We start from the raw sequence: 27,326 nt of genomic DNA on the forward strand, positions 1-27,326 counted from the left end.
CTCAGTTTGGCTTCCACAAAAGTGTCTATACAGAAAAATCAGTATATGATCTTGCAAAATCCATTCCGTTAGAACCAAACAAGAAATATTACATACATACAGGTACAATAAAGTTGATAACGGCCAATTATTCCTTCTGTGTAGATGCACTCCAAACTCGAACTCTTATAGTAATTGGCAAGATGCCATGAGTAATGAGGCTAATGAGCAGGGGTATTACATCGGTAGTGTGGGGTGTAAGTTGAGAATTTGGCACTGATGGAAGGTGTGCGAGGGTAATCTGTGCAGTTGTGGTGACCACTGTGTCCAGACGGCATAGCTGTCAGCACATCTGCCTCGTATGCAGGAGAACCGGGTCCGAACCGCGGTCCAGCACAAATTTTCAATTTGCTCCACTGATATAAATCAGTGCCCTTTGCACCTTGAAGAAATATTACTGTGTTGGTTTTTTCTGTGACCTTACCAAGGGTGCTGACTGTGCAGGTAACAAAATTCTACTTGGGGAGACAGAATGTTATGCCATTAAAGACATTCTCACTGCTTGGATGGAGTCATGTCATATCAATAAAGAAATAGTGTGTCACATTAATTAATGATAACATTATATATGGATTGGGAAATCATTAAATATGGTGGCCCAGCCCTGTTCTTGACCTACATGAAATATTTACCAGGGATACTTGAGGACTCTTCAAAAAAATCCAGATGTTTATTGATTACACAAGAAACAAGCAAAGGGTCCAAAGGCCATGAAAATAATAGGAAATACTTACAACTGGTTTCTAGCAAATAGCTTAATCCTTAAATTTACAAAGATTTATGTTAACTAACTCCAATCAAAAAAGAATGACTTGTAGATATTGGAACTAGAGATCTGCGGGTATACACTATACAAGAGCTATGTGCAATGTTCCTAGGCTTTCAGATGGGTAACAAACTGAGGTTGCAACAGCATGTGCATAAGTTAAGCTCAGGTCATCTTGACTGCAATCAAAAATCTCCCTCAGTATGTTGACCTGAACATGGGATTGCAGGCTTATTTTTCACTCCGTACTGGTCCTATGGCGTAATCATCTGGGGTAATGCACCTAAGATCAAAAAATATTTATTCTACAGAAGCATGTAATAAGAATATTACAAGTTGATAACTACACAATTTTAAGATGCCTCCTCAAGAACCTAGGGGATGATACACAACATATGCCAAAACATTGACTTCCTAATGATATTTGTGGCTAAATACAAAGGTGAGCTAAAAAGTAATACCTCCAAATTTTTTATGTGAAAACTCTTACAGCTTTTTAAATACATAGACATTACTAACACTCTACATCTTATTTTTGCATAACTGCAGCTCACTGCTGTTAGAACACTTGAAATTGCAGCATGTACATGTTGATATGTAACATAATTAGTCAGTGTGTGACAAAAAGCATGCTACAATTGAGTTTCAAACTTGAAGAGTTCATCCACACACGGAGCACCTTCTCCTTCAGCATTACTATGCTATACGGCACATGAACAGTGCAACAATCTGATGCATTGCATTCACTGTTGTCAATAACCCTCCATAAAGTCCTGACTTGGCCCTATTCGATTTTCATGTTTCCAAAACATAAAGAACGCTTTCAAGGACTTCACTTTGATAATGCTGAAGTGGTGCAAGCAAAGCTGTGGTTGTGGCTCCATCAACAAAGCAGAACTTCTACAGTGACAGTATCAACAAACTCCTCTCTCATTGGGAGGAATATGTTTGTCGTCAGAGTGACTATAGCAGTCCTTGTTGTGCCTGTCTGACTCAACATCTTCACTATACAGTGAGTAGAAATCTATCCTTTTCAATTGGCGACAGAACACACGCATAAAAGACGGTTGTAATTGGCAAGCTTTCGAAGCCAGTGGCTTCTTCTTCAGGCAGAAGGAGAAGGAAGAGGGGTAAAGGAAAAGGATGGCGCATGTGATGAAACGGGTGCTGAGGTCATGAATGTCTTGTTGTAAAGACTGCTCTTAACAGGATATTGCGAGTTGCCAATATACACCCTCTGCTTATGCCCATTGATAATTTGGTGGTAGTCATGCCACTGTAGAAGGCCGAATAGTGTTTACCTGACAGCTGGTATATGATATGTCATTTCACCGTTGGCTATGCCTTTGATAGTGTATGTTTTGCCAGTAACAGGGCTTTTATAGGTGGTGGTCGTAGGAGGGCACATAGGGCAAGTCTTGCAGAGGGATGGTCACAGGGGTAGGAGCCACAGGGTAGGGAAATGGGTGCAGAAGGAGCATAGGGTCTGAGAAGCCTATTGCAGAGGTTGGGAGGGTGACAGAAAGTTATTCTAGGTGAGGTGGGCAAAAATTCAGACAGAATGGATCTCATTTCAGGGCATGATTTTAGGAAGTCATGGCCCTGTTGACGTAGCTGATTAACACATTCCAGACCAGGATAATACTGAGTCACCAATGGTGTGCTCTGAAGTTGTTTTTTGGAGGGATCAGAGGTACCAGGATTGGATGTGATGGCCCTGGATACCTGCTTTTTAACCAGGCTGGTGAGGTAACTATGTGCAGTGAAGGCTGAGATGAGAATGGTGGTGTACTGCTGTAAAGAGTCTGCATCCCAACAAATACGTTTGTCTGAAATGCCAAGGCTGTATGGGAAGGAACATTTGACATGGAAAGGATGGCAACTGTCAAAATGTAAGTACTGTTGTTTGTTGATAGGTTTAATGTGGACAGAAGTGTGTAGTTGGCCTTCACTGAGGACTAGATCAAGACTGAGGAAAGTGGCAAGGGATTTGGTGGCAAGGGATCTGGAATAGGACCATGTGAAATTTAATTGGGAGAAGGTATCCAGAGATTCCAGGAATTTTAGCAGGTCAGCTTCAGCTTCACCATGAGTCCATATGGTAAAGATATCACCAATGTATCTAACCCAAACCAGGGGCTGAAGACTTATGGATCTCAGGAAAGCCCCCTCCAAGTGACGTATGAAAAGGTTGGCAAAGGAAGGAGCCATCCTGGTTCCCATGGTTGTAACCCTTATCTGTCTGTATGTTTGCCTCTCAAAGATGAAGTAGTTGTTGGTGAATGTAAAGTTGTTTAAGGTGAGTAGGAAGGATGTCATAGGTTTCAAATCAGGTGGGCACTGACTGAGGAAATGTTCAGCAACTGACAGACCATGTACACGCAGGATGTTGGTATAGAGAGAGGCGGCATCAATGGCAACAAGCAAGGTGTGTGGTGGGAGTGGGACGGCCACGGATTTCAGACGATCTAGGAAATGGTTGGTATTTTTTATGTATGAGGGGAGTCTTTGTACCCACCTGGCCTTAATTTACGTTAATTTCTTCTGTCTCAACATTTCTTCACTGGAACTATTCTTCGCTTCACTCCGTTTTAGTTTTCTACGTGTTTTATTGTCTTACCCGTCTACTTTTCACCCCCTCCCAGCTCTGTTATGTACAAGGCACTTAGCTTTTCATTCTTATTAACTCATGCATAATGTTTCAGCAGTAATCTCTGTCTGCATATTACCATGTCTTCCACCTTTAAGCTTTCACATTTCTAAATCTTGCCTGATGTAGTCCCCAACAATCAGTCTTTGCTTCTTATCCCATTTGGTAAGTTTCCCCTGATCCGTGGTTCTGGGCGACTTCCCGAAATCCACCCCTTTTCCTAGACCTCTCCAGTCCTTTTCCCTCACACCTCTTCTGTCCCCTTCAGTCCTTCTGTCTTAAGAAGGAGCCCCTAGCTCCAAAAGCTTGCCAACTTCAACCATCTTTTATATGTGTGAGTAGATTTTTTAAAATCTATCCAATTAAATAATTTTGTATTGTTTGTATTGTTATAAATCTATCCTTTTCATAATTTTGTCATTATTTCATCCTGGCTTTTCCATGACATGAAAAATTAATATGTAGATATTAAGAATATGGTGCCGAATGTTAATAAATTTGTTTTATTTACAAAGCTTTAAAAGTTTTCACATAAAACTTTCAGAGACATTACTTTCCAGCATGCCCTCATATCAAGTGTATTTAGGACGAACTATCCACATCATACCACAATACTAAAATTAAAAAGTAACTTCCACATAGAACAGGCATCCCATCTCAGCTTCTGAATGAAATTTAATATTCCAATGCAAAAGCAACAGGTCATCAATCAACATAAAACAATAAATTGAAAACTCACTGAAGTTCATAAATAAGTGGAACAGTGCCATATTAGCCACTCCTCCGATACAACAATTTAGGAGGATATCTGGACTCAGGGATATAGTTTCTTATTAACAGAAAATGAGGGCATGCTGAAGGTGTTCTTTAAGTTTTGGTAACAAGAAAACTGGATGGGGTCAAGTCGGGACTGTATGGAGCATGATTGATGAAAATGAACCCAAAGTATAGGATTGTTGCAGGAGTTGAAGTACTTGTGTGTGGACTGGCATTTTCATGCTGATGGAGACACTGCTAAATGTGTGAATGAACTCTTTGTGTTTGAAACTTCATAACAGAACGCTGTTTCTCACACACCGACATAGTTACATTATACACCATCATGTTAGACACAACTTGGAACCCTCTAGCATAAGAGGGCTGCAAATAAATAGAAATGAAGACTAAGTTTTTAGACTGTCAATAACATTTGTTTTATTTAAAAAGTTTTAAGAGTTTTCACATAAAACAATACATAGACAGCTGTACTGGTCTATGAAATAGGTGAAGTTACATAATTGTTTAGTATGAAGTAACAGTTGAAAGCCACAACAGAATAAATAAGCAATAAGCAGTATTTTTTTTCCCAATGTAGCTGCTAGTATACTTTTCAAAAGTTGCCTTACCTTCAGCTTCTGCCTGTAAATGGGATTTACAGAACCTGATGTGTGAATAAATGAATGTGCACACTTAAAGGAAGCACAGTGCAACAGTTGGGATGGGGCTACTGTGTGATGGAAACATACTTCTCCAAGACAATGCCTAATTCCACATTTGAGTACTACAGGAAGACGTACATCAAGAGATTTGGCCAGGGGACACCTCACACTTCTCACCTGAAGCCTATATCTTTTACTATGGGACTTATACTTTCTGGTGAACTGAAGAAAGACATCTATACATAATTTTGGAATGGATGATATTTCATTTGACAAGCTGTAACAATAATTCCATCGCTTGCCTAAATACGTATATGAGATAAGGCACAACTATTTGGCCTCTTTTGATTTACAAACCTTAGGTGTCATGGAGTTTACATTTGAGACAGTAAATGTTTAATGACATTTAGTGAAAATTGTCCAGTTTCATTTTATTCCCCCTAGTGGTTTGACAGTGAAATTTGTAACTATGGCATAAACAAGGTGCCAGACCAATATTTGGCTCACTTTTTGGTGTTATATCAAGTGGCTCATTGTAAATTTGGAACATTCAGTATTATTTTTGATTAATCAGAATTCAATCACAAAGCAAAAGTAAAAACAGCTTTCATAAAAATTATGTATCCCTATCTACATTCTGCAAGCCATCTAACAGTTTGTGGCAGAGGGTATTTTGCACCCAAGTGCCGCTTCCTCCTTTTCCTGTTCCAGTCATGAATGGTTTGTTGGAAGAACAACTGCTAGTAAGCCACCATGTGGATTCAAATCTCTCTAATTTTATCTTCATGGTCTTTTCACGAGATATACATAGGACGAAGCAATATACTGACTGACTCTTCATGGAACATACACAACCGTAACTTTAACAGCAAATCACACTGTGATGCAGAACACCTCTCTTGCAGTGCCTGCCACTGGAGTTCGCTGAGCATCTTTGTGATGCTTTTGCACTTATTAAATGAACCTGTAGCAAAAATAAATATATGCTGCTACTTTTGGATCTTCTCTATTTCCTGTATCAGTCCTATCTGGTACAGATACAAGACTGGTGAGCAATATTCAAGTACTGGTCAAATAACTGTTTTGTAAGCTAGTTACTTTATTAATGGACTACATTTCCTCGGGATTTTTCCAATACATTTCAGACTGGAATTTGACTAATTTTTGTGATTGTTACATTTCAAATTACCCCATAGCCACCAAATTCTGAGATATTTTATGGGAGTAGCTGCTTTGAGTGACTGTTCTGCAATCATGTAATTGTACAATAAAGGGTATTTCTGCCCATGTATACACAAATATGTTACATCTGTTTATGCTGAGGATCAGCTACCATTCCCTGCACCAAGCCTGGATCCTCTGCAGATCTTCCTGCATCTTGCTACAATTTTCTAGTGTTGCGATGTCTCTGCATACAACAATATCCATGAAAAATCTCATGGGACTTCCAACATTATCTACTAGGTCATTTATGTACATTTAGAAAATAATGGTTCTATAACATTCCCTTGGGGCATGACTGAAGTTTCTTTTACATCTGAAGACACCTCTTCATTCGGAATGACATACTTTGTTATGTTTGCTAGAAACTCTTCATCCCAGTCACACAATTGGTCTGACATTCTGTACACTTTTTTTTTTTTTTAAGGTAGCAGTGCAGAAGTGTACTGAATGCCTCACAGATGTCAATGAAAATGGCATCTACCTGGGTACCTGTATCTACTGCTTTCTTGGTTTTGTAGGTGAACAGAATGAGTGGAGTTTTCCATGAGCATTTTCAGAACCCATGTTGATTCCTACAGAGGAGATTTTCAGTCTCCAGAAATGTCATAAGACACAAGCTTCAAACATGTTTCAAAGTTCTACCACAGACTGACTTCAGAGAATTGGCCTATAATTTTGTGCATCAGTTCAATGACTCTTCTTGAAAATGGGAATGACACGTGCTTTTTACCAATCATCAAGAATGCTCGTTCCTCCAGATACCTATGATCTCAGCTGGTACAAGACAGGCAAGTTGTTTCACAGAATTGGTCTGTTATACCATCAGATCCAGTGGCCTTTAGTTTGTTGAGTGATTTCAATTGCTTTTCCATCCCTTGATCACTTATTTTGATATCTGTTATTTAGTCATTTGTGAGACAATTTGGAAAAGGAAATTACAGTGCCCTCTTCCTCAGTCTTGTAGAAAGGCAATTAGTATTTTGGCTTTTCTGTGTCATCCTCTGTTTCAATGCCATTATCGTCACAGAGTGTCTGGATAGATGGCTTCGATCCATTTACCGATTTAACATAAGACAAAAACTTACGATTTTCTGTCAAGTCCGTAGATAAAATTTTACTTTCGAATTCAGTGAACACTTCAAGTGTGGCCCTCCAGATGCTAATTTTTGCTTTGTTTAGTTTTTGTCTGTATTTGAGTCTCTGGCTACGTCTAGGGTTTATCTGCTTTAGTCTGTAGTCATACTTCTATTCTGTGAAATGACTACTGATTTCAGAAGCAAGTGCCATTATCAGGTCATCCCCTGACATGAAGTATATGACATACCTACCTGGAATATATGAGGATGGTTTGAAAAGTTCTCGGAACGAAATAGAAAGAAAGTACTTACATCACTGAAACTCTTATTTTTCAATGTATTCTCCTTGTAAATTAATGCACTTGGTCCAAAGATGTTCCAGTGCCTTGATCCCATCTCAAAAATGAGTTTCCTCCAGGCCTGCAAAATAGTTGTCAACTCCGGCTATCAATTCTTCATCTGAAGTGAATCTTTGTCAACCAAGAAAAATTTTCAGTTTTGGTAAGAGATGGAAGTCTGACAGAGCCATATCAAGCGAATAAGGTGGGTGTGGCAACAATTCATACCTTAGTTTGTGCAATTTTGCCATGGTGACGGCACATGTCTGTGGGTGTGCATTGTCTTGACGGAAGATGACTTTCTTCCTTGCTAAACATGACCTTTTTTCACATATCTTTTGTTGCAATTTGTCCAGGAGGTTAGCATAGTATTCCCCAGTAATTGTTTGCTCAGTGGGGAGATAATCTACAAACAGAATCCCCTTCGCATCCCAGAACACCGATGCCATGACCTTTCCCACCAAAGGAATTGTCTTTGCTTTCTTTGGTGATGGAGAATCAGCATGTTTCCACTGCTTTGACTGTTGTTTTGTCTCTGCGGTATAGTAGTGCACCCAAGTTTCATCTGTGGTTACAAACCGGCGCAAAAAAATCTTGTTAGTTTCTTCTAAAATGGGCCAAACGTTGTTCGGGTACGTCCATTCTCATGTGTTTTTGATCCAACATCAAGAGTCGCAGCACCCATCTTGCAGAGAATTTTCTCATTTCTAATTCTTCAGTTAAATTGTGATACACCCTTTCAGATGACATCTGGCAAGTGTGAGCAATTTCACACACTTTCAATCAACGATCCTCCATGACCGTTTTGTGCACTTTTGCAATGATTTCTGGAGTAGTGACACATCATGGCCGACCACTGTGTGGATCATCATCTAAGCTCTCCCGACCAAATTTAAATTCATTTGTCCACTTGGCAACAGCTGAATATGAAGAAGCAGAGTCCTCCAGTGTATTCTGGAAATTGGCATGAATGTCCTTTGCTTTCATACCTTTCTTTATGAAGTACTTAATCACTGCTTGAATCTCGATTTTTTTCTATCTGCACAAATCAGTATGTGGGAACAACAACAGAGCCACGTGCCTGGCACAGTTCTCTTCCAAGAGCACTGACATGGCACATGTTTACAGGCAACAGTCCAATGAATATAACATGAACAACTCATTGCGCTAGCGCTGACCTCTCTGGTGATTCCAAGAACTTTTCAAACCACCCTCGTAACAATATTATGAAAAGAATAATTGCTATTCACCATACAGCACAGATGCTGAGTTGCAGATAGGCACCACAAAAAGACTGTCACAAAATTAGATTTTGGCCAACAAGACCTTTATCACAAATAGACAACAGAGATACACACACACACACACACACACACACACACACACACACACACAAATGCAACTCACACACACAACACAGTCTCTGGCAGATCAGACTGTGTGTGTGTGTGTGTGTGTGTGTGTGTGTGTGTGTGTGTGTCTTCTATTCTTGACAAAGGCCTTGTTGGCCGAAAGCTTATTTTGTGACAGTCTTTTTGTTGTGCCTGTCTGTGACTCAGCCTCTCCACTATATGGTGAGTAGCAACTATCCTTTTCAGAATACTGTTACATTCCATCCTGGATTTTCCATTGTTTGACATACCTACTTGGGTAAGAGAGAGAGAGATGACTGCACACCAGGGGTATGGCCTGATGGAGGTACTTGGTATCAAAACTGATAGTAATTTGACAGAATGGAAGTATCACTACATATTAACGCAAATAAAAAATTTATGACTTAGTTGTTTACTGCTACAATCAAAAGTTTGTCACTTATATATGTTTCCATAATTTTTCTAATTGTGTACATTTAATATTAGTGTTAAGAACATTAAAGAAGTCAGTTTTTTTATTCCATGTTTTCTGTAAAATGAAATTTGTTTTAAGTGAATATCTGAATACTTCTTACTTCCACCTTCTGACCATTGCACATTAATATTTCGCTGTACTCCTCATCTCAAGATACTCACTGTTTCTTGTTAAGTGTTCAGTAGTTCCTTATTCTAGTTAAAGTGCACATTACTGCTTTCCCATCATCAAAACATCAGCAACATGTGCAATAATTGTGGATGTTGGTGTAAGTTATGCAGTCTGCGTATAACATGTTAGAGTATAGTTTGGTGTTTCACTGGGATGACTAAAGTTGGGAAGTTAGGAAAGTATTTGATTAGGCTCTTCCATGGAGCTGTAAAAATACATATAATGGAATCATAAAACAAAGGAAGAAGCCTTCAGGCACAATTAAAAATACGTATTTTGAATTAGATAGGTTGACAAGGAGAGAGATGATGGGAATTTGTAAATGGTAGTAAGTAAAAAAGCTAAGAAGAAAATTCTGACAACACAACTGACATTCCAGTTGTCAAACAGTTTGATGTGTAATGTGGAATACAGCATAAACCTTTGTCACCTGCAAAGCAAAGTCGGCTGCAGGAAACTCATATGATTTATGTTAATACTAGGTTGGTAGCAAAATCAAATGAAAGAAAGAGAGACTTGCTGACAGATAGCAATAAAGGGAAAGCTGTGGGCCGGGTGCTATGGAGAAAACTAAATGCAGAAGACCAGCTCACAAATAATGTGAAACCAGGCATTAGACTTAGGTTACAGAGAACATAAGGAGCATGTGCCATGATTTTGCTGACAAAGGGAAAGTGCCCATAATGAAAGAAGCAAGAATGGTTTGGTTAACAACTTAGATTATCCAGGACGAATTTTCACTCTGTAGCATAGGATGAAGGCCGTTTAAGGCTGCAGATTCCTTGACTTGCGTCATAGGGTGGTGGGGTTTCGGGTTCCGCTGAATAGGTCAGGAGTTCACTACACTCAGCTGGCGGCTACACGGGTAGCGGAGGCTGTGTGGCGTGGACTGGGCGGTTTTTTAGGTTAGAAGGCCTCGGGAAAGTACGGGGTGGGCTGCAATCTCAAAGGGTGCATGGCAAATACAGGACGTGCTTGGATCAAGGAACAGTCGGAATTGTAGTTGCAAATTGTTGTAGTTGTGTTGGGTAAGTCCCTGAGCTTCAAGCGCTAATAGAAAGCACAGAAGCTGAAATTGTTATAGGTACAGAAAGCTGGCTAAAGCCTGAAATAAGTTCTGCAGAAATTTTTACGAAGTCTCAGACGGTGTTCAGGAAAGATAGATTAGGCAGAATTGGTGGTGGAGTGTTTGTGTCTGTCGGTAGTGGTTTATCTTGTAGTGAAGTCGAAGTAGATACTCCGTGCGAATTGGTATGGGTGGAGGTTATACTTGACAGCCGAACTAAGTTAATAATTAGCTCCTTCTACCGAACCCCAGACTCCGATGATATAGTTGCGGAACAGTTCAGAGAAAATCTGAGTCTCGTAACAAATACATACCCCACTCATACGGTTATAGTTGGTGGGGACATCAACCTTCCCTCGATATGTTGGCAAAAATACTTGTTCAAAACCGGTGGTAGGCAGAAAACATCTTCCGAGATTGTCCTAAATGCTTTCTCCGAAAATTATTTCGAGCAGTTAGTCCACGAACCCACGCGAATTGTAAATGGTTGCGAAAACACACTTGACCTCTTAGCCACAAACAATCCAGAGCTGATAGAGAGCATCATGACTGATACAGGGATTAGTGATCACAAGGTCGTTGTAGCTAGGCTCGATACCGTTTCTTCCAAATCCACCAGAAACAAACGCAAAATAATTTTATTTAAAAAAGCGGGTAAAGTGCCACTAGAAGCCTTCCTAAGAGACATTCTCCATTCCTTCCGAACTGACTATGCAAATGTAGACGAGATGTGGCTCAAATTCAAAGATATAGTAGCAACAGCAATTGAGAGATTCATACCTCATAAATTGGTAAGAGGTGGAACTGATCCCCTGTGGTACACAAAACAGGTCTGAAGTCTGTTGCAGAGGCAACGGAAAAAGCATGCGAAGTTCAGAAGAACGCGAAATCCCGAAGATTGGCTAAAATTTACAGACGCGCGAAATTTGGCACGGACTTCAATGAGAGATGCCTTTAATAGGTTTCACAATGAAACATTGTCTCGAAATTTGGTAGAAAATCCAAAGACATTCTGGTCGTATGTAAAGTACACAAGCGGCAAGATGCAGTCAATACCTTTGCTGCGCAGTGCCGATGGTTCTGTTACCGACGACTGTGCCGCTAAAGTGGAGTTATTGAACGCAGTTTTCCGAAATTCCTTCACCAGGGAAGATGAATGGAATATTCCAGAATTTGAAACATGAACAGCTGCTAGCATGAGTTTCTTAGAAGTAGATACCTTAGGGGTTGCGAAGCAACTCAAATCGCTTGATACGGGCAAGTCTTCAGGTCCAGATTGTATACCGATTAGGTTCCTTTCAGATTACGCTGATACAATAGCTCCCTACTTAGAACTCATATACAACCACTCGCTCACCGATAGATCTGTACCTACAGATTGGAAAATTGCGCAGGTCACACCAGTGTTTAAGAAGGGTAGCAGGAGTAATCCATCTAACTACAGACCTATATCATTGACGTCAGTTTGCAGTAGTGTTTTGGAGCATATACTGTATTCAAACATTATTAATCACCTCAAAGGGAATGATCTATTGATACGTAATCAGCATGGTTTCAGAAAACATCGTTCTTGTGCAACGCAGCTAGCTCTTTATTCGCACGAAGTAATGGCCGCTATCGACAGGGGACCTGAAGTTGATTCCGTATTTCTAGATTTCCGGAAAGCTTTTGACACCGTTCCTCACAAGCGACTTCTAATCAAGCTGCGAGCCTATGGGGTATCGTCTCAGTTGTGCGACTAGATTCGTGATTTCCTGTCAGGAAGGTCGCAGTTCGTAGTAATAGACGGCAAATCATCGAGTAAAACTGAAGTGATATCAGGTGTTCCCCAGGGAAGCGTCCTGGGACCTCTGCTGTTCCTGATCTATATAAATGACCTGGGTGACAATCTGAGCAGTTCTCTTAGGTTGTTCGCAGATGATGCTGTAATTTACCGTCTACTAAGGTCATCTGAAGACCAGTATCAGTTGCAAAGCGATTTAGAAAAGATTGCTGTATGGTGTGGCACGTGGCAGTTGACGCTAAATAACGAAAAGTGTGAGGTGATCCACATGAGTTCCAAAAGAAATCCGATGGTATTCGATTACTCGATAAATAGTACAATTCTCAAGGCTGTCAGTTCAACTAAGTACCTGGGTGTTAAAATTACGAACAACTTAAGTTGGAAAGACCACATAGATAATATTGTGGGGAAGGTGAGCCAAAGGTTGCGTTTCATTGGCAGGACACTTAGAAGATGCAACAAGTCCACTAAAGAGACAGCTTACACTACACTCGTTCGTCCTCTGTTAGAATATTGCTGCGAGGTGTGGGATCCTTACCAGGTGGAATTGACGGCGGACATCGAAAGGGTGCAAAAAAGGGCAGGTCGTTTTGTATTATCATGTAGTGGGGGAGAGAGTGTGGCAGATATGATACGCGAATTGGGATGGAAGTCATTACAGCAAAGACGTTTTTCGTCGCGGCGAGATCTATTTACGAAATTTCAGTCACCAACTTTCTCTTCCTAATGCGAAAATATTTTGTTGAGCTCAACCTACATAGGTAGGAATGATCATCAAAATAAAATAAGACAAATCAGAACTCGAACAGAAAGGCCTAGGTGTTCGTTTTTCCTGCGTGCTGTTCGGGGGTGGAATGGTAGAGAGATAGTATGATTGTGGTTCGACGAACCCTCTGCCAAGCACTTAAATGTGAATTGCAGAGTAGTCATGTAGATGTAGCTTACTTGTTTGACAGTCTTTTTGTTGTGCCTATATGTGACTCAGCATCTCTGCTATATGGTGAGTAGCAACTATCCTTTCAGAATATTGACATAAATGGCTGTATCTTTTGACTGCATTGACTTTGAAGCTTACATTTATTACACCACCAAGGGACCTCAGACCTAAGTATGTGACATGAATTTCAACTTGATACTTCTACCCATTCATGTGAAAAAGGGGTCTCAAAAGACACACAGACAATCGGATATCAAATGACAAACAAAATTTTTTTGTATGATACAGTTACAAAATAACAATTTTTGGATTTCTTCCTTTAGTTGTACTGTGTTGTACCGTGGACCTCAGTATATGGCATAAATCTCAACTTGATATGTCTACCTGTTCCTGATAAGAACGGTTTTTTGACACACACACACACACACACACACACACAAAGGGTTTCATTTTTACCACTTTAGATACAAAACCCTAAAAATGACCTGGACAGAACAGGAGTATGAACAGCAACACAAGACTGGATTATGGGAAGCTTCTGCAGTGCCATAATGCCCCTGGTTCAACATAGCTCTGCCAACATTCATATAAACAAAGAGCTAATTTTTCTTCCAGAAACTAGTCCTAATGGGTGAATTATTGCAACATCCTAGTCCTCTAATTACTACTAAATGTCTCTGCATGAGTAAAAGTGAGGTATTCCAATGTTGAGGGGCAAAACTGCTAGCAAATCACATGTTACCCATAAAAATGCTCATCACAATGCCACCTTTTGGTAGGAATGAGTGAACTGAATGAAGATGATCAATAGTATGTGTTTAAAATAATGAATTTATGAACACAATGTATCACTGGAGCTCCAATGTTTACCTACATTTTCCAGCATTTTGCTAAAATGACAAACACAATTCAGTGTGTGTGTGTGTGTGTGTGTGTGTGTAAGTGAGAAGACAACCTTTATTTTAAAAAATAGCCAGTTTCACTTACCTTCACTAACTGTGTGTCATTTGGATTATCTGCTAAAGTATAAATTTGTTCAGCTATGGAGCACTTCTTGAAATCCATTATATTTCTTGTAAGTGTGCCAGTCTTATCTGAGAATATATACTTCACCTAAATTGCAAACATAACATCATCTCAAGAGTGTGTAACATTTATTCACAACTACAGCATTCAAACAAGATTTGTATATAGAACAGAGAATAAAAAGATAGACTTTCTCCTATAAGAATTTTCAGGATTTTGGCTATCAAGCAGCCACAGAGCTGACCTCATCAATGAGTTGGTATTATTTTAGACATGTGTTAATAGACATTACAATGTGACAAGATATACCAGAAAATTGTTCACAACGTTTAATCATACTGCATCTTAAATCAGTAATGCACAAAAAAATCTTTACCTGTCCTAGCTCTTCATTCAGATTTGATGTCCTTGCCATAGCTGGTGTATCACTTTCTTCGTGGTACATATCAATATCCATATTAATAAAAATAGCCTGAAAAATTAATAGTTTGTATCAAAAGGTGATCGACTGCATTGACTGAGCACACAATTTTAAGAATGATAAACTATTCTGGGGGGGGAGGGAGGGGGGAGGGGGGGGGGGTGAGATTATAACAGTAGAGAACAAATGCATAAGACACAATATTTGTTAGGTTTCAAAACAATATGTATCTCCTTATGTTTCCTGATCAGATGGACCACTTAAAGAAATGCATAATTTCTAAATGTCATTCATTTTAAATGTGATTCTTTCCTCTCAGAGAAAAAATTACAAACTTTTTCTTGAGTTTTCAAGTCTGTAATACATAGGTGCAAAAATACAGTGCAATTATTGATGTCTTGGTATTGTCACTTGCAATACTGTTGCTAGGCAAATTGAGCAGGAGATTATTGCCATGTTGGTAACTGTACTACTATTTTTGAATTGTCTTCAGGCATTCAGGTGAGTGGCATGATCTAGTTGGCAGCTGAAGTTTTGATGTGATGGGACGACCTTCATGAAAGAAGGGATGCATGGTTGTCTTAGCATCTCTGCAGAGTCTGGTATTGGGATGTGCAGAAGTTGAATGCCTGCCAGAAAAAAATGGATCTCAGTGGCCTATAGAGGGCAGTATCACTGCAGTGCTGGACTTGCCTGGACTGTACAACCATCTCGCTCCATGAATATACCGGCCAATAGTGTCCCTCACAGCTGGCATAAATACCACCACACATCGACCACTCAGTCAGTTGTGCACTTCGTCTGATAGTGTTCATTACTATCTCCACTGTACTACTTACTACTTGCCAACGATTTTGCTTTTGATATTGGTTTTCCTCTCTGGTCTCAATTTGCATTTGGTTCATACTTGATCTGTCGATAGGACTCAATCAAAAGTTTGTCGTACTTTGTTGTAGCCTAGATTGCTCTTGCCTTGCTCCTGTTGTGCCGGTCCACTGTTCACCTGCCCTATTGTTCAACTCTGGTGTGGGTTTGAGACCCAACCGCAAAGAGTCTTCCCGCCCTGCATCATCATTATTTATTGCCTTTTCTCTGACATGTGCACTGGTAAGTGGCAACTCACAGATACAGTACAGAGAGACAAGGGAGGCCAGAAGACGCTCTTTCCTGCTATGTAATTTGTCCAGATTATTTACTTGGTGCTGCGTCTCCTCCTTGTAGAAGAACTACACCTACATCTACATGTATACTCTGCAAACCACTGTGAAGCGCATTGCTGAGAGTACATTCCATTACACCAGTCATTAGGGTTTCTTCCCATTCCATTCACTTATGGAGTGCGGGAAGAACAACAGCATGAAATGCCCCTATGTGTGCTGTAATTAATCTTGTCTCCACAATCTGTATGTGAGTGATAAACAGGTGTTGTAGTACATCTCTAGAGTCATCATTTAAAGATGATTCTTGAAACTTTTTAAGTAGGCTTTCTCGAGACAGTTTACATCCATCTTTAAGAGGCTGCCAGTTCAGTTTCTTCAGCATCTCGGTGACACTCCCCCATGGGCCAAACAAACCTGTGACAATTCGTTCTGCCCTTCTCTGTATAGTTCACTATCCCCTGCTCGCCCTACTTGGTATGAATCCCCAAACTTGATTAATATTCCAGAATGGGTCACGCGAGTGATTTGTGAGCAATCTCCTTTGTAGACTGACTGCATTTTCTCAGTACTCTACCAATAAACCAAAGTCTACCACTTGCTTTACCAATGACTGAGCCTATGTGAGCATTCCTTTTCATATCCCTACAAAGTAGGAGTTGGCCGATTCCAGCTGTGACTCACTGACATTATAGTCAAAGGATACTATGTTCTTCCATTCTGTGATGTGCACAATTTTACATTTCTGAACAATTAAAGTAAGTTGCCAATCTTTTCTCCATTTTCAAAACTTCTCAAGATCTGACTGAATATTTGCACAGCTTCTTTCAAACAGTACTTTATGAAAATAACTGCACCACCTGCAGAAAATCTGAGGTTACTATTAATATTGTCCACAAGGTCATTAATAAACAACATGGACAGTAAGGGTCCCAACACACTTCCGTGCGGCACACTGAACTTACTTCTACATCCGATATTGACTCTCTATCCAAGATAAGTTCTGCATCCCCCCTGCCAAAAAATCTTCAATCCAGTCACAAATTTCATTCGATAGCCCATCCGCTCACACTTTTGAGAATAAACATAGCTGTGGTACTGAGTTGAATGTTTCTCTGAAATCAAGAAATATTGTATCTACTTGGCTGTCTTGAACCAAAGCTTTCAGTATATCAGTGAAAAAAGTGTGGGTACAGTTTCGCATGATTGAGGCTCTCAGAATCCATTCTGGTTGTCATGGAGGAAGCCAATCTGTTTGAGATATGTCATTATGTTTGAGCTCAGAATATGTTCTGAGATCCTACAACAAATGAATGTCAAGGATATTGGACGGTAGCTTTGTGCATTACTTCTATCACCCTTCTTGTGAACAGGTGTGACCTGTACTTTCTTCCAACTACTGGGCATGGTTTTTTGTTTGAGGGATCCACAACAGATTATAGTTAACAGCAAGGCTAACTTAGTCACAAATTCAGTATAGAATCTGATAGGAATTCCATTGGGCCCTGGAGCTTTGTTCCATTTTAATGATTTCAGGTGTTTCCCAATGCCACTGACACTAACATTTATTGTACTCATATTTTCAGTGGTACGAAAATTAAACTGGGACAATTCTCCTGGATTTTCCTTTGTAAAGGTACATTTGAAAGTGGACTTAAGCATTTCAGATTTTGCTTTGCTACCATCAGTTTCAGTCCCTGTCTCATTCTTGAGTGACTGGACACTAACTGCCTTGCCTTTACATGCAACCAGAATTTCTTTGGATTTTGTAAAAGATCATTTGACAGTATTCTTCTATGGCAGTCATTCAAGGCTTCGTGCAGTGCTTGCTTGATGGTTAAATGCATTCCATTCAGCATCTCTTTATCTACAGGCCTATGCTTTTTTTGAGACCTATTAAGCAGTAGTCTCTCTTTCTCTAGAAGTTTCTTTACAGTGACTATACACCACTTGGCAGCATCCTCCATTATGAAGAGTTCTAATGAGTAATATAAATCCAGTGCAAGATCAACTATTCTTTTAAACTTGAGCCATAGTTCCTCTACTTGCTCCTATCATGTGCTGAAAGTTTCAAGCTCCTCATTCAGATAGACTCTGTTACTTATTCTTGTATACTGAATAAACACACATCTTTACTGGTTTTAGTTGTCCTTTGTACTTTGGTAATCATTGTTGATGCAATTGTGTCATTGTCACTGATAACAGTTTCGATGTGGGTGTCCTCAAAAAGGTCAGGTCTATTTGTTGCCATTGTATCTAATATATTTCCATCATTAGTGATGTTCTAAACTACCTGTTCCAGGTAGTTTTCGGAGAAGGTATTTAGAAATGTTTCACAGGATGTTTTGTATGCTCACCAACTGTAATTTTCCCAATTAATTGTTGGATGACTGAAATCTCCACCAACGATTACAGTACGATTAGGGAATTTATTAACAAGCAAACAGAGGTTTTCTCTAAAGATTTTGGTCATATCAGGAGGCGAGTCTGGCGTGCGATAGAACGACTTAACCAGCATCTTATCCCCAACGCAGATGTGTGATCTTTGGCTTTCCTAGAAGATAATGATCTTCAACTGCTCTTGGATCTTCAGCTGGATGAATACATAACAGATATTCAAGACCATCATACGCCAGATAAACCAAAGATCACAATACTCTTTATTTTTAAATTTATTATTATTATTATTTGCAACATATTTTACTAACTCAGGCATTTCATAAGCTCAGATCTGACAGTTGAACATGGGTTGTTCTTACGAAGTGGGAGTGTGGTAATTTAAGGTAAATGCTGGACATTCATTAACATTCAATCATTCTCACAGCACATCAGGAGACTGGAAGACAAATGCCGCGTGATATTTTTTAGTAAATTGATTATTTTCCTATTATTAGTGACTACTATGGTTAAACATCAAGATGAAAAACCAAGCTACTTGCTATAATAGCCACCTAACTTGGCATTGCTCGTTAGAGTTACTTGATGTACTTTAAGATGGAATTAATACTACTCTATAAGATACAATAACAAAAAATATAGCACTATTCTTCAAGAATGATGCTCAGTTAGTACAGTTGGAAGTCTCCTGCAATGTCATTTGTTGAGGATCATTCTCAAATGAATTAGGGAGATAAAGTTACTTATTCTGATACAGAACATAATTATCTGTACTGCTGCCATTGATGCAAATGGAAGGAGGATGAGAACTGTTATATATGTTACACTTTATCGCCATAAAAGAGAACTGAGGCAATCAGCAGTCCAGTGTTTCCATCATGTGAACAATCATAACCAACTACGTCTTATGCTCAGAGTTGATACTGATTTTGTCCGTAACATCATACATAACACAAATTATTAGGAACTGTCCATTACTTCTATCCTTCGCCCACAATAGAAAAATATACAATCAATATGCTTTCTGCCAGTGGGGCAGGAATGGTCTCATCCCTTCATGTTCCAAGATTCTTACAATATAAATGAGATATTTCATGGTACTAGCTTTCTGCACTGTAAGATGATTAACACACACTTTTAAATACTGCCCATGGGAAAATTTGTCACAAAAAGCAACACAATGGAAATAATCAAACCTAACTAACACATCAAGGATAGGTTTATTTATTTGTAGTTCTGTGACACTAAAGATTGTAGTAATGAAACCTCATGGCTACATGTCAAGTTCGGATACAACTGCACATCATTTATACTAAGCTATTAAATTAAAGGTTGTGTGAAAGTGGATTATGAAGAATGTTGTTGGTTCTGTGAGGATCTTTATAGTTTCTTCCAACTGAGTGAGCTGTTGAAGAAGAGCAAACATAGGGAAGAATATTGCAGTACTTAAGAACATTAATACATTAATTCCTGTTTATCTGAAGGCTGTAAATAGTTATTTTTAAGAGGCTTTTCAATTTTATGTTCCTTTTGGGTAAGTTTTCATCACTGCAAGAAAGTGTGTTAGTAGCACTCTATTGCTCAACAACTGTTGATGAAGAAAGTATGTAATTTCTTTTAGTGATTGTGTTTGGGCATTTGCATGGTTTGGTATGGTGTGGTGAACACGTAATTTTCTAACTAGTACCAAAGATGAAAATTAAAGCAAAATGACATGTAATACCTCCAGAGACATTTAATGCTATGGGGTACAGACACATTTACTGTAAGATATGTTCCATAACAATTTATTTGTTGTGCTGACATTCAAAAAAATGACCAGTTTGATGCAGCTATCTATACTACACTATACTGTGCGAACCTCTTCATCCTTCCAGAACTTTTTTAACGAATATCCATTTGAACTGGCTTACAATAATCAAGTCTTGGTCTCCCACTTCAATTTTAGCCTCTCACACTTCCCTCCATCATCAAATTATCTTTCTCTTGATGTCTCAGTATGTACATGTAAACAGATTCCTACATTTGGTCAAGTTGCGCCACAAACTTATTTTCTCCTCTGTTTAATTCATTAAAATTTCATTAGTTACCTAACCTACCAAATTAATGTTCATCATTCTCTTGTCACATCACATTTCAATTGCTTCTATTTCCTTCTTATCTGTACAGCTTACTGTCTACTTTTCGCTTCCATACAAAGTTGAAATGAAGACATATACTTCCAGAAAAGATTTGCTAACACTTAAATTTACATTAGTTAAAATATCTGTCTTTCTCACAAAAATTTTCTTGCCATTGCGACTGCATTTTTTAACCTGTTTACTTCTGCAATCATCAGTTATTTTGCTCCGCAAATAGCAGAGCACATCATCTACTTTCAATGTCTCATTTCCTAACCCAATTTCATTAGCATCATCTCTTTAATCCAACTACATTTCATCACTCTTGTTTTACTTCTGATGATATTCATCTTATGACCTCTCTTTCAAGACATAGTTTACTGTTGAAATGAAAATATGTTTTCACATTCCACTGTAATTATTGCCAAAGGTTGAAAATGTTGTCATTTCAGAAATTTTGTTCCACTGCCACTGTGTGGCATACCTGCAAAAAAATAATGTAACAATCTGTTCTGCTCAACCTATTCTCCAAAATTTGTTGCTGTCTCAGACACAATTAAAATGTCATCAGCAAATCTTATTTCTTCTCACTGCACCTTAATTCCCGTTTCAGATTTCTCTGGGTACCTTGATAGCTTGTTCATTGTTGCTTTTAGATCTTCATTTATAATATGCTGCTTCTTATATACTACCGCATACTTTTATTATTTGTGGTTTTAATAATTCTTCTTTTTTTCCCCTAAGGTGCTTATAACTAAATGTTGCTAATAGTAGGCCATCTGCTACGATGACCCACTCACCGTATATCAGAATCCTGATCTGATGGTTATTACAATCAAAAAAAGTTACCTCTAGTATATTGAAAATAAACTGTGATTTAGACTGTTACTTTTTGTTTTTATACAAAGCACAAAGTTTGAAGATTCAACATGTTACCAGGTAGTTATTTGGTTGTCTGGTTAGTGCAAATAACAGCAATTTAACTCAAGTCTATTAAAAATTGTACTGAGTGAGTCAGTGAGTCTAAAAGCATCAAAGTTTCTTTATTAAATAAAATGTATGATTGTGTGGGTGCTAACGCACTTGTTCTTGTCAAAAATGAAATGAAACCATGAAGGGGCCTATATGCTCTGTAACATCTTACAGAGGAGGCAAAATTGTATAATGTTCCATTGTTATCCAAAGAGACATTCACATTTATTTCTACATTGCCTACTTTCCACAACTTTCTTCCCTTAGCTCTTCAGTTCTCCTCAGATTCCAATAACAGCATTCACATTTTTAAAACCACAAGGTTTGGCCAATACTGTCTCATATTGCTGGTAGCCCTGTCTTTGTTTTGTTACTTGTACATGTTTCTTCCTTTACATTAATATAGCTTCAAAGGGATAATAACGTATCTACAAAATCCTAAATACAAAGGTTGGAACTTAAATAGTGGTAACTATTTATTCACAACCGATACAAAAGAGTTACATGTTTGCACTTATTACTGTCCTTCAAAGTAGTCATCAGCATTGTGTAGAAACTGTTGCCAGTGATGTGGATGGCATAGTATACTGTTAGCAGAGCCTGTTCTGTTGATGGTGCAAATGGAGCGGTCTACTGCCGGTCGAATCTCTGGAACAGTTCTGAAGCGAATGCCACGAAGTGGTTCCTTCATCTTCAGAATCAAATCAAAGTCACAAGGACTTAAGTCCGGGGAGTATGGTGGATGGTACAGTACTTCACAGTCCCATTGACCAAAAAGAGCAGCCACAGGTTGCACTGTATGCGCCCGTGCATTGTCATGCAAAATGATGGGTGGGTTGCGCAGAAAGTGTCGCCGCTTCTTTCGCAAAGCTGGTCACAGGTGATGCTCCAAAAATGAACAATAATACTGTGCACTGACAGTCTGCCGTGGAAGAATGTAATATGTCAGGATAACACCATCACAATCGTACACGAAAATCACCATAACTTTCACCATACTGGGGCTCTGACACACTTACGACTCTCGCGGTGACTCGTAATGACGCCATTTGTTGGACTGGCGTTTCAGTTTTGACTCGTACGATGTGGACCATGTCTCATCTAGTGTTACGATATGGCATAAGAAAGCCTCTACTTTGATCTCATAGCGCTCCAAGTGCGTCTGAGCAGCGTCGTAATGCATCCATTTTTGCATTTCCATCAATTCATGATGAACCCATCATGACGTGTCCTTCAGGATGTGACGCACAGTCATATGCACTAACCCAGTTTTATGGGTGAGCTCACGAATCGTATGGTGTCGATTACTGTCCACTAATGCAGCAACAGCATGCACTACTTCTTCAAAGATGTTAGGACAACCTGTCCAACACATGTCTGCCACAGTTTTCCGACCTTTGTTGAAGGCTTTTACCCCATGTGCCACTGTTGTGTACAGCAATGCCAATTTCCCGCATGCCTATTGAAGACCTTGATGACACTGTCATGCTGTACAACCTCTGGCACATTCAATCTTGATCCAACTCTGTTGTTCGTGTTTTGAAAACACAGTGACACCGTTACGTTAGACTGCTCGCTCACACGTGACTGTGTTTCCCACAATAGTGTACACGCCAGTGACGTGGGACGGGCGAGTCCATTTGCTCGGAAGTAAGGTAGGTGTGTCAACAACGTGTGCTATCAGCGACAATAGTAGATTACACTGCATAGTGTCTCCACAGCAGTGTTGCCACTATTTAAGTTCCAGCCTATATATAATGTACCTGGATAGACAAAAAAATCTACTCACCAGGTGGCAACAAGAGAAAACACGTATAAAAGGTATTACAGTTTACAAGCTTTCAGAGTCAGTGGCTCCTTCTTCTGGCAGAAGAGTTGGAGGGTAAGGAAGAAAGGTGAAGGAAAAGGACTGGTAAGGTTTAAGAAAGGGAGCAGAGTTCAGAAAAGGCAACCAGAACCCTGGATCAGGGTACACTTACCAGATGGAATGAGAATGAAAGACTGTTTGCTGGGTACTGTACTGTATGAGTTTTGAAAACTGGAGAGCTTAAAGGTGAAAGACAAGCAAAATGCAAGGGAGAGATTACTGATAAAACATTGTGCATGAGTTAATAAGAGTGAAAAGCTAAATGCATTCTTTGTGATAGAGATTGGAGGTGGAATGGAAAAATAGACAGATCAGAAAATGAAAGATATAGAAAACTAAAAGGGAGTGAAGAAAGGAACAGTTACTATGAATAAATGCTGAGACCAAAGAAATTTATGTAAATTAAGGCCAGGGGTTGGAGACATTCAAGGACATGTTGTAGAGCAAGTTCCCACTGCGGAGTTCTGAGAGACAAGTGTTTGGGGAAGAATCCAGATAGCACATATGGTGAAACAGGCACTGAGATCATGACTGTCATGTTGTAGAGCACACTCTGCAACAGGATGTTGTATGTTGCCAGTATACACCCTCTCCTTATGTCCACCATCCTAACCGATAACTTGGTGGTAGTCATGCCTAAATAAAAGGCTGAACAGTGTTTACATAACAGCTGGTACATGATATGACATGTCACAGGTGGCTCTCCCTTTGATAGCATATGTTTTACTAGTTAGAGGGCTGGTATATGTGGTGATGGGAGGGTGCAAAGGGCAAATCTTGCAGCAGGAATGGTTACAGGGGTAGGAGCCATAGGGTAGGGAGATGGGTGCAGAAGGAGTGTAGGGTCTGATATGGATACTGTGAAGACTGGTAGGACAACGAAAAGCTATTCTAGGTGTGGTGAGTAAAATCTCTGACACAATGGATCTCTTTTCAGGGACATGATTTTAGGAAGTCTTTGCCTTGTTGAAGTAGCTGATTAATACATTATTTTTATCCTGATCTTGAAAAAATTGATCAGCTACTTTGACATTTCTATGACTTCCTACAATCTATTCTGGCCAAGATTTTGTCCACCACACCTAGAATAGCTATTCACTATCCTCCCAATCCCTACAATATCCTTGTCAGACCCTATGCTCCTTCTGCACCCTATGGCTTCTACCCTTGTGATTAGAGATTAGATTAGATTAGTTATTTGTTCCATAGATCTGGACTGAGGAAACCCTTGGGATGTGGAACATGTCAATATTTATTTTTTTTTTTTTAAGCTGACATAACAATATTAATAGTATGAATATATACAATACATCATTTGTTTCTATTAAAAAATTTGTCAATGGAGTAGAAGGAGTTGGCCACTAGTAAGTCTTTCAGGCTCCTTTTAAACTGATCTTTATTTGTAACTAAATTTTTTATGTTTGCTGTCAAATTATTGAAGATGAGTGCTCCTGAGTAGTGGATCCCTTTTTTAACTGAAGTAAGTGCTTTTAAGTCCATGTGCAGATCATTTTTGTTCCTGGTATTGTATGTATGAACTGAGCTGTTTGTTGGAAAGAGAGGTATATTATTTAGGACAAATTTCATTAAGGAGTAAATATACTGAGAGGGAGTAGTTAGTATACCCAGTTCTTTGAAGAGGTTTCTACAGGACGCCCGTGAATTTACTCCACAAATAATACGTATTACACGCTTTTTGACTCTGAAAACTTTTGTTTGACTTGAAGAGTTACCCAAAAATATTATACCATATGACATTATGGAATGAAAGTAGGCAAAGCATGCAAGCTTTTTCATTTTTATGTCACCTATGTCAGCTAACACTAGAATTGCAAATACAGATTTGTTAAGGCGTTTCTGCAGTTCTGTGGTGTGCTCCTCCCAACTGAATTTATTATCAAGTTGTAATCCCAGGAATTTAAGACTGTCAACCTCTTTGCTCTTCTTCATATTTTATGCATATGGTGAGTGGAAACCTCTAACAGTTTCTGAATTGCATATAGTGAGTCTTTTCGAAGTTTAATGTCAGTGAGTTAGCTTTAAACCATTTATTAATATCCATGAAAAATCATTAGCAGATCTTTCTAGAACTATACTCGACATAATATTTATTGCAATACTTGTGTCATCTGTAAACAAAATGAACTCTACTTCTGGCAGTGTAACTGATGAGAGATCATTAACGTACACAAGAAAAAGCAATGGCCCTAAGATGGATCCTTGTGGGACACCACATGTAATTTCTTCCCATTCTGATGATGACTGATGACTTAATTCACTAGTCCCTGGCACTGACACCCTTTGTTTCATGTTAGCAAGATATGACTTGAACCTTTTTGCAGCACTGCCCGTGACACCATAGAATTCTAATTTATTTAAAAGGATGTTTATTTATTTATTTTATTTATGCATTTATTTTACCTGGCAAGATTAGGGCCTTCAGGCCCTCTCTTACACCTAACCAGGCATACTCAGATTCAACAAATTTCAGTTTCTACAGAACATTAAGGACGTATAACATGTTATACAGTATTAATGTTAAAGAAAAAAAATAGAAATTATAAAAGTAGTACAATGATAATTATAACAATCAAAAAATAATTATAACAATCAAGAATAATAATAATAATAATGACTATGTATATGAAAGTAAACATATTTTCTTTTATGAATGTCAGTCCTATTGCTAGTTGGGAATTTTCTCGTTATATTCTTGCAGCTTGTGAGTTATTCTCATCAAGCAGAGACAAAAGACGATGGAATGGGGTGAAAGAGATATAGAAGAGGTAGATAGGTTAGAGGAAGAGAAATAGAATGGTAAAATTCGAAGCTATGATGGAGAGGAGAAAAAAAAAGATGAGAGGGGCACAACAATGGTGGCTATACCGTTCCTAATATGTAAGTCTTGAGTTCCCTCTTGAATGTTGAGTGGTTCTGGATAAGACGCAGATCACAGGGGAGCGCGTTCCATAGTCGTATGGCTGAGATGGAGAATGACACGGAGAAAGATTTTGTGTTATGTAAAGGTACAGCCAAGATGCTAGATGTATCCGATCTGGTATTGCGGTTGTGGAATGATGATAGGTGTTTAATGTGAGAAGATAAGTATTGAGGGCACCAGTGGCTAAGAAATCGATGAAGTAAGCACATCATGTGGAGATCGCGTGCCTTATGTGGGGGTATCCAACCTAGCTGGGAATATGAAGGACTGATATGATCATACAACCGTATATTGCATACGTATCTAACGCAAGCGTTCATCACTAGCTCGAGGCATCTCGAATTTTCACCGTTTGTGCCGTGTTGAACTACATCACAGTAGTAAAGATTAGGCAAGACTAGTGATTGGACTAATTTTTGTTTAACATGGGTTGGAAATATTTTTCTAAATTTTTGAATTGCATGTAGAGAGGAGAGCAATTTCCGGCAAGCTGTGACTGTTTGTTCTTCCCAGTTTAGGTGTTCATCCAAGATTATTCCAAGGTCCTTTACTGTTTTTTGGTACGGTAGTTGGGTACCATTGAGGAGTATTTGAGGGACTGTTTCGCGAAAGTACCGACTGATTAACTTTGGATGAGATATAAGTATGACCTGGGATTTCTTGGGGTTTAGTTTCAGATCTAGGTTCTGTGCCCATCGAGAAACAGAGCCAAGATCTGCGTTCATACTCGCTACTGCGTCAGCAATGTTCTTGGGGCTTGCACTTATGTACAGTTGGATGTCGTCGGCATATAGATGGTAGTTGCAGGAGTGAATCACTGAAGAAATATCATTAATGTACAGTGAGAAGAGTAATGGACCAAGGACGGAGCCTTGGGGAACTCCAGAGCGCACGTTTTTCCATGATGACTTTTCCGACCCACAAATGACTTGTTGACTTATGTTTTTGAGGTAGCTGTCGAACCAGTGTATTGCACTGTTTGAGAAATTCAGCTGCTTCATTTTAATTAGTAATATATCAAAGTCAACTGTATCAAAAGCCTTGCTAAAGTCAAGCAGTGTTAGGATGGTAGCTTCACGTCTGTCCATAGCATGTTTAATGTCATCAGT

General features: G+C 39.1%; 1 protein-coding gene across 8 annotated transcripts in view; it reads right to left on the reverse strand.

The window, feature by feature from the left end:
• Positions 1–27,326, reverse strand: part of LOC126473750 (probable phospholipid-transporting ATPase IA) — a 614,987-nt gene that overhangs the window by 162,550 nt on the left and 425,111 nt on the right. For all 8 annotated transcript variants that reach the window (XR_007586523.1, XR_007586525.1, XR_007586524.1 and 5 more), the window contains exons 8-9: positions 14,719–14,814; positions 14,304–14,429 (exon numbers count right to left, since the gene is read on the reverse strand). Coding sequence is in view for 5 of the 8 variants with exons in the window: in XM_050101001.1 (XP_049956958.1) it covers positions 14,304–14,429; positions 14,719–14,814 (222 nt within the window). In the remaining 3 variants the exon portion in view is untranslated. The remainder of the gene's footprint in view (positions 1–14,303; positions 14,430–14,718; positions 14,815–27,326) is intronic.

The sequence above is a fragment of the Schistocerca serialis genome, chromosome 4 (genome assembly GCF_023864345.2).
Source record: "Schistocerca serialis cubense isolate TAMUIC-IGC-003099 chromosome 4, iqSchSeri2.2, whole genome shotgun sequence".
Taxonomy (NCBI): domain Eukaryota; kingdom Metazoa; phylum Arthropoda; class Insecta; order Orthoptera; family Acrididae; genus Schistocerca; species Schistocerca serialis.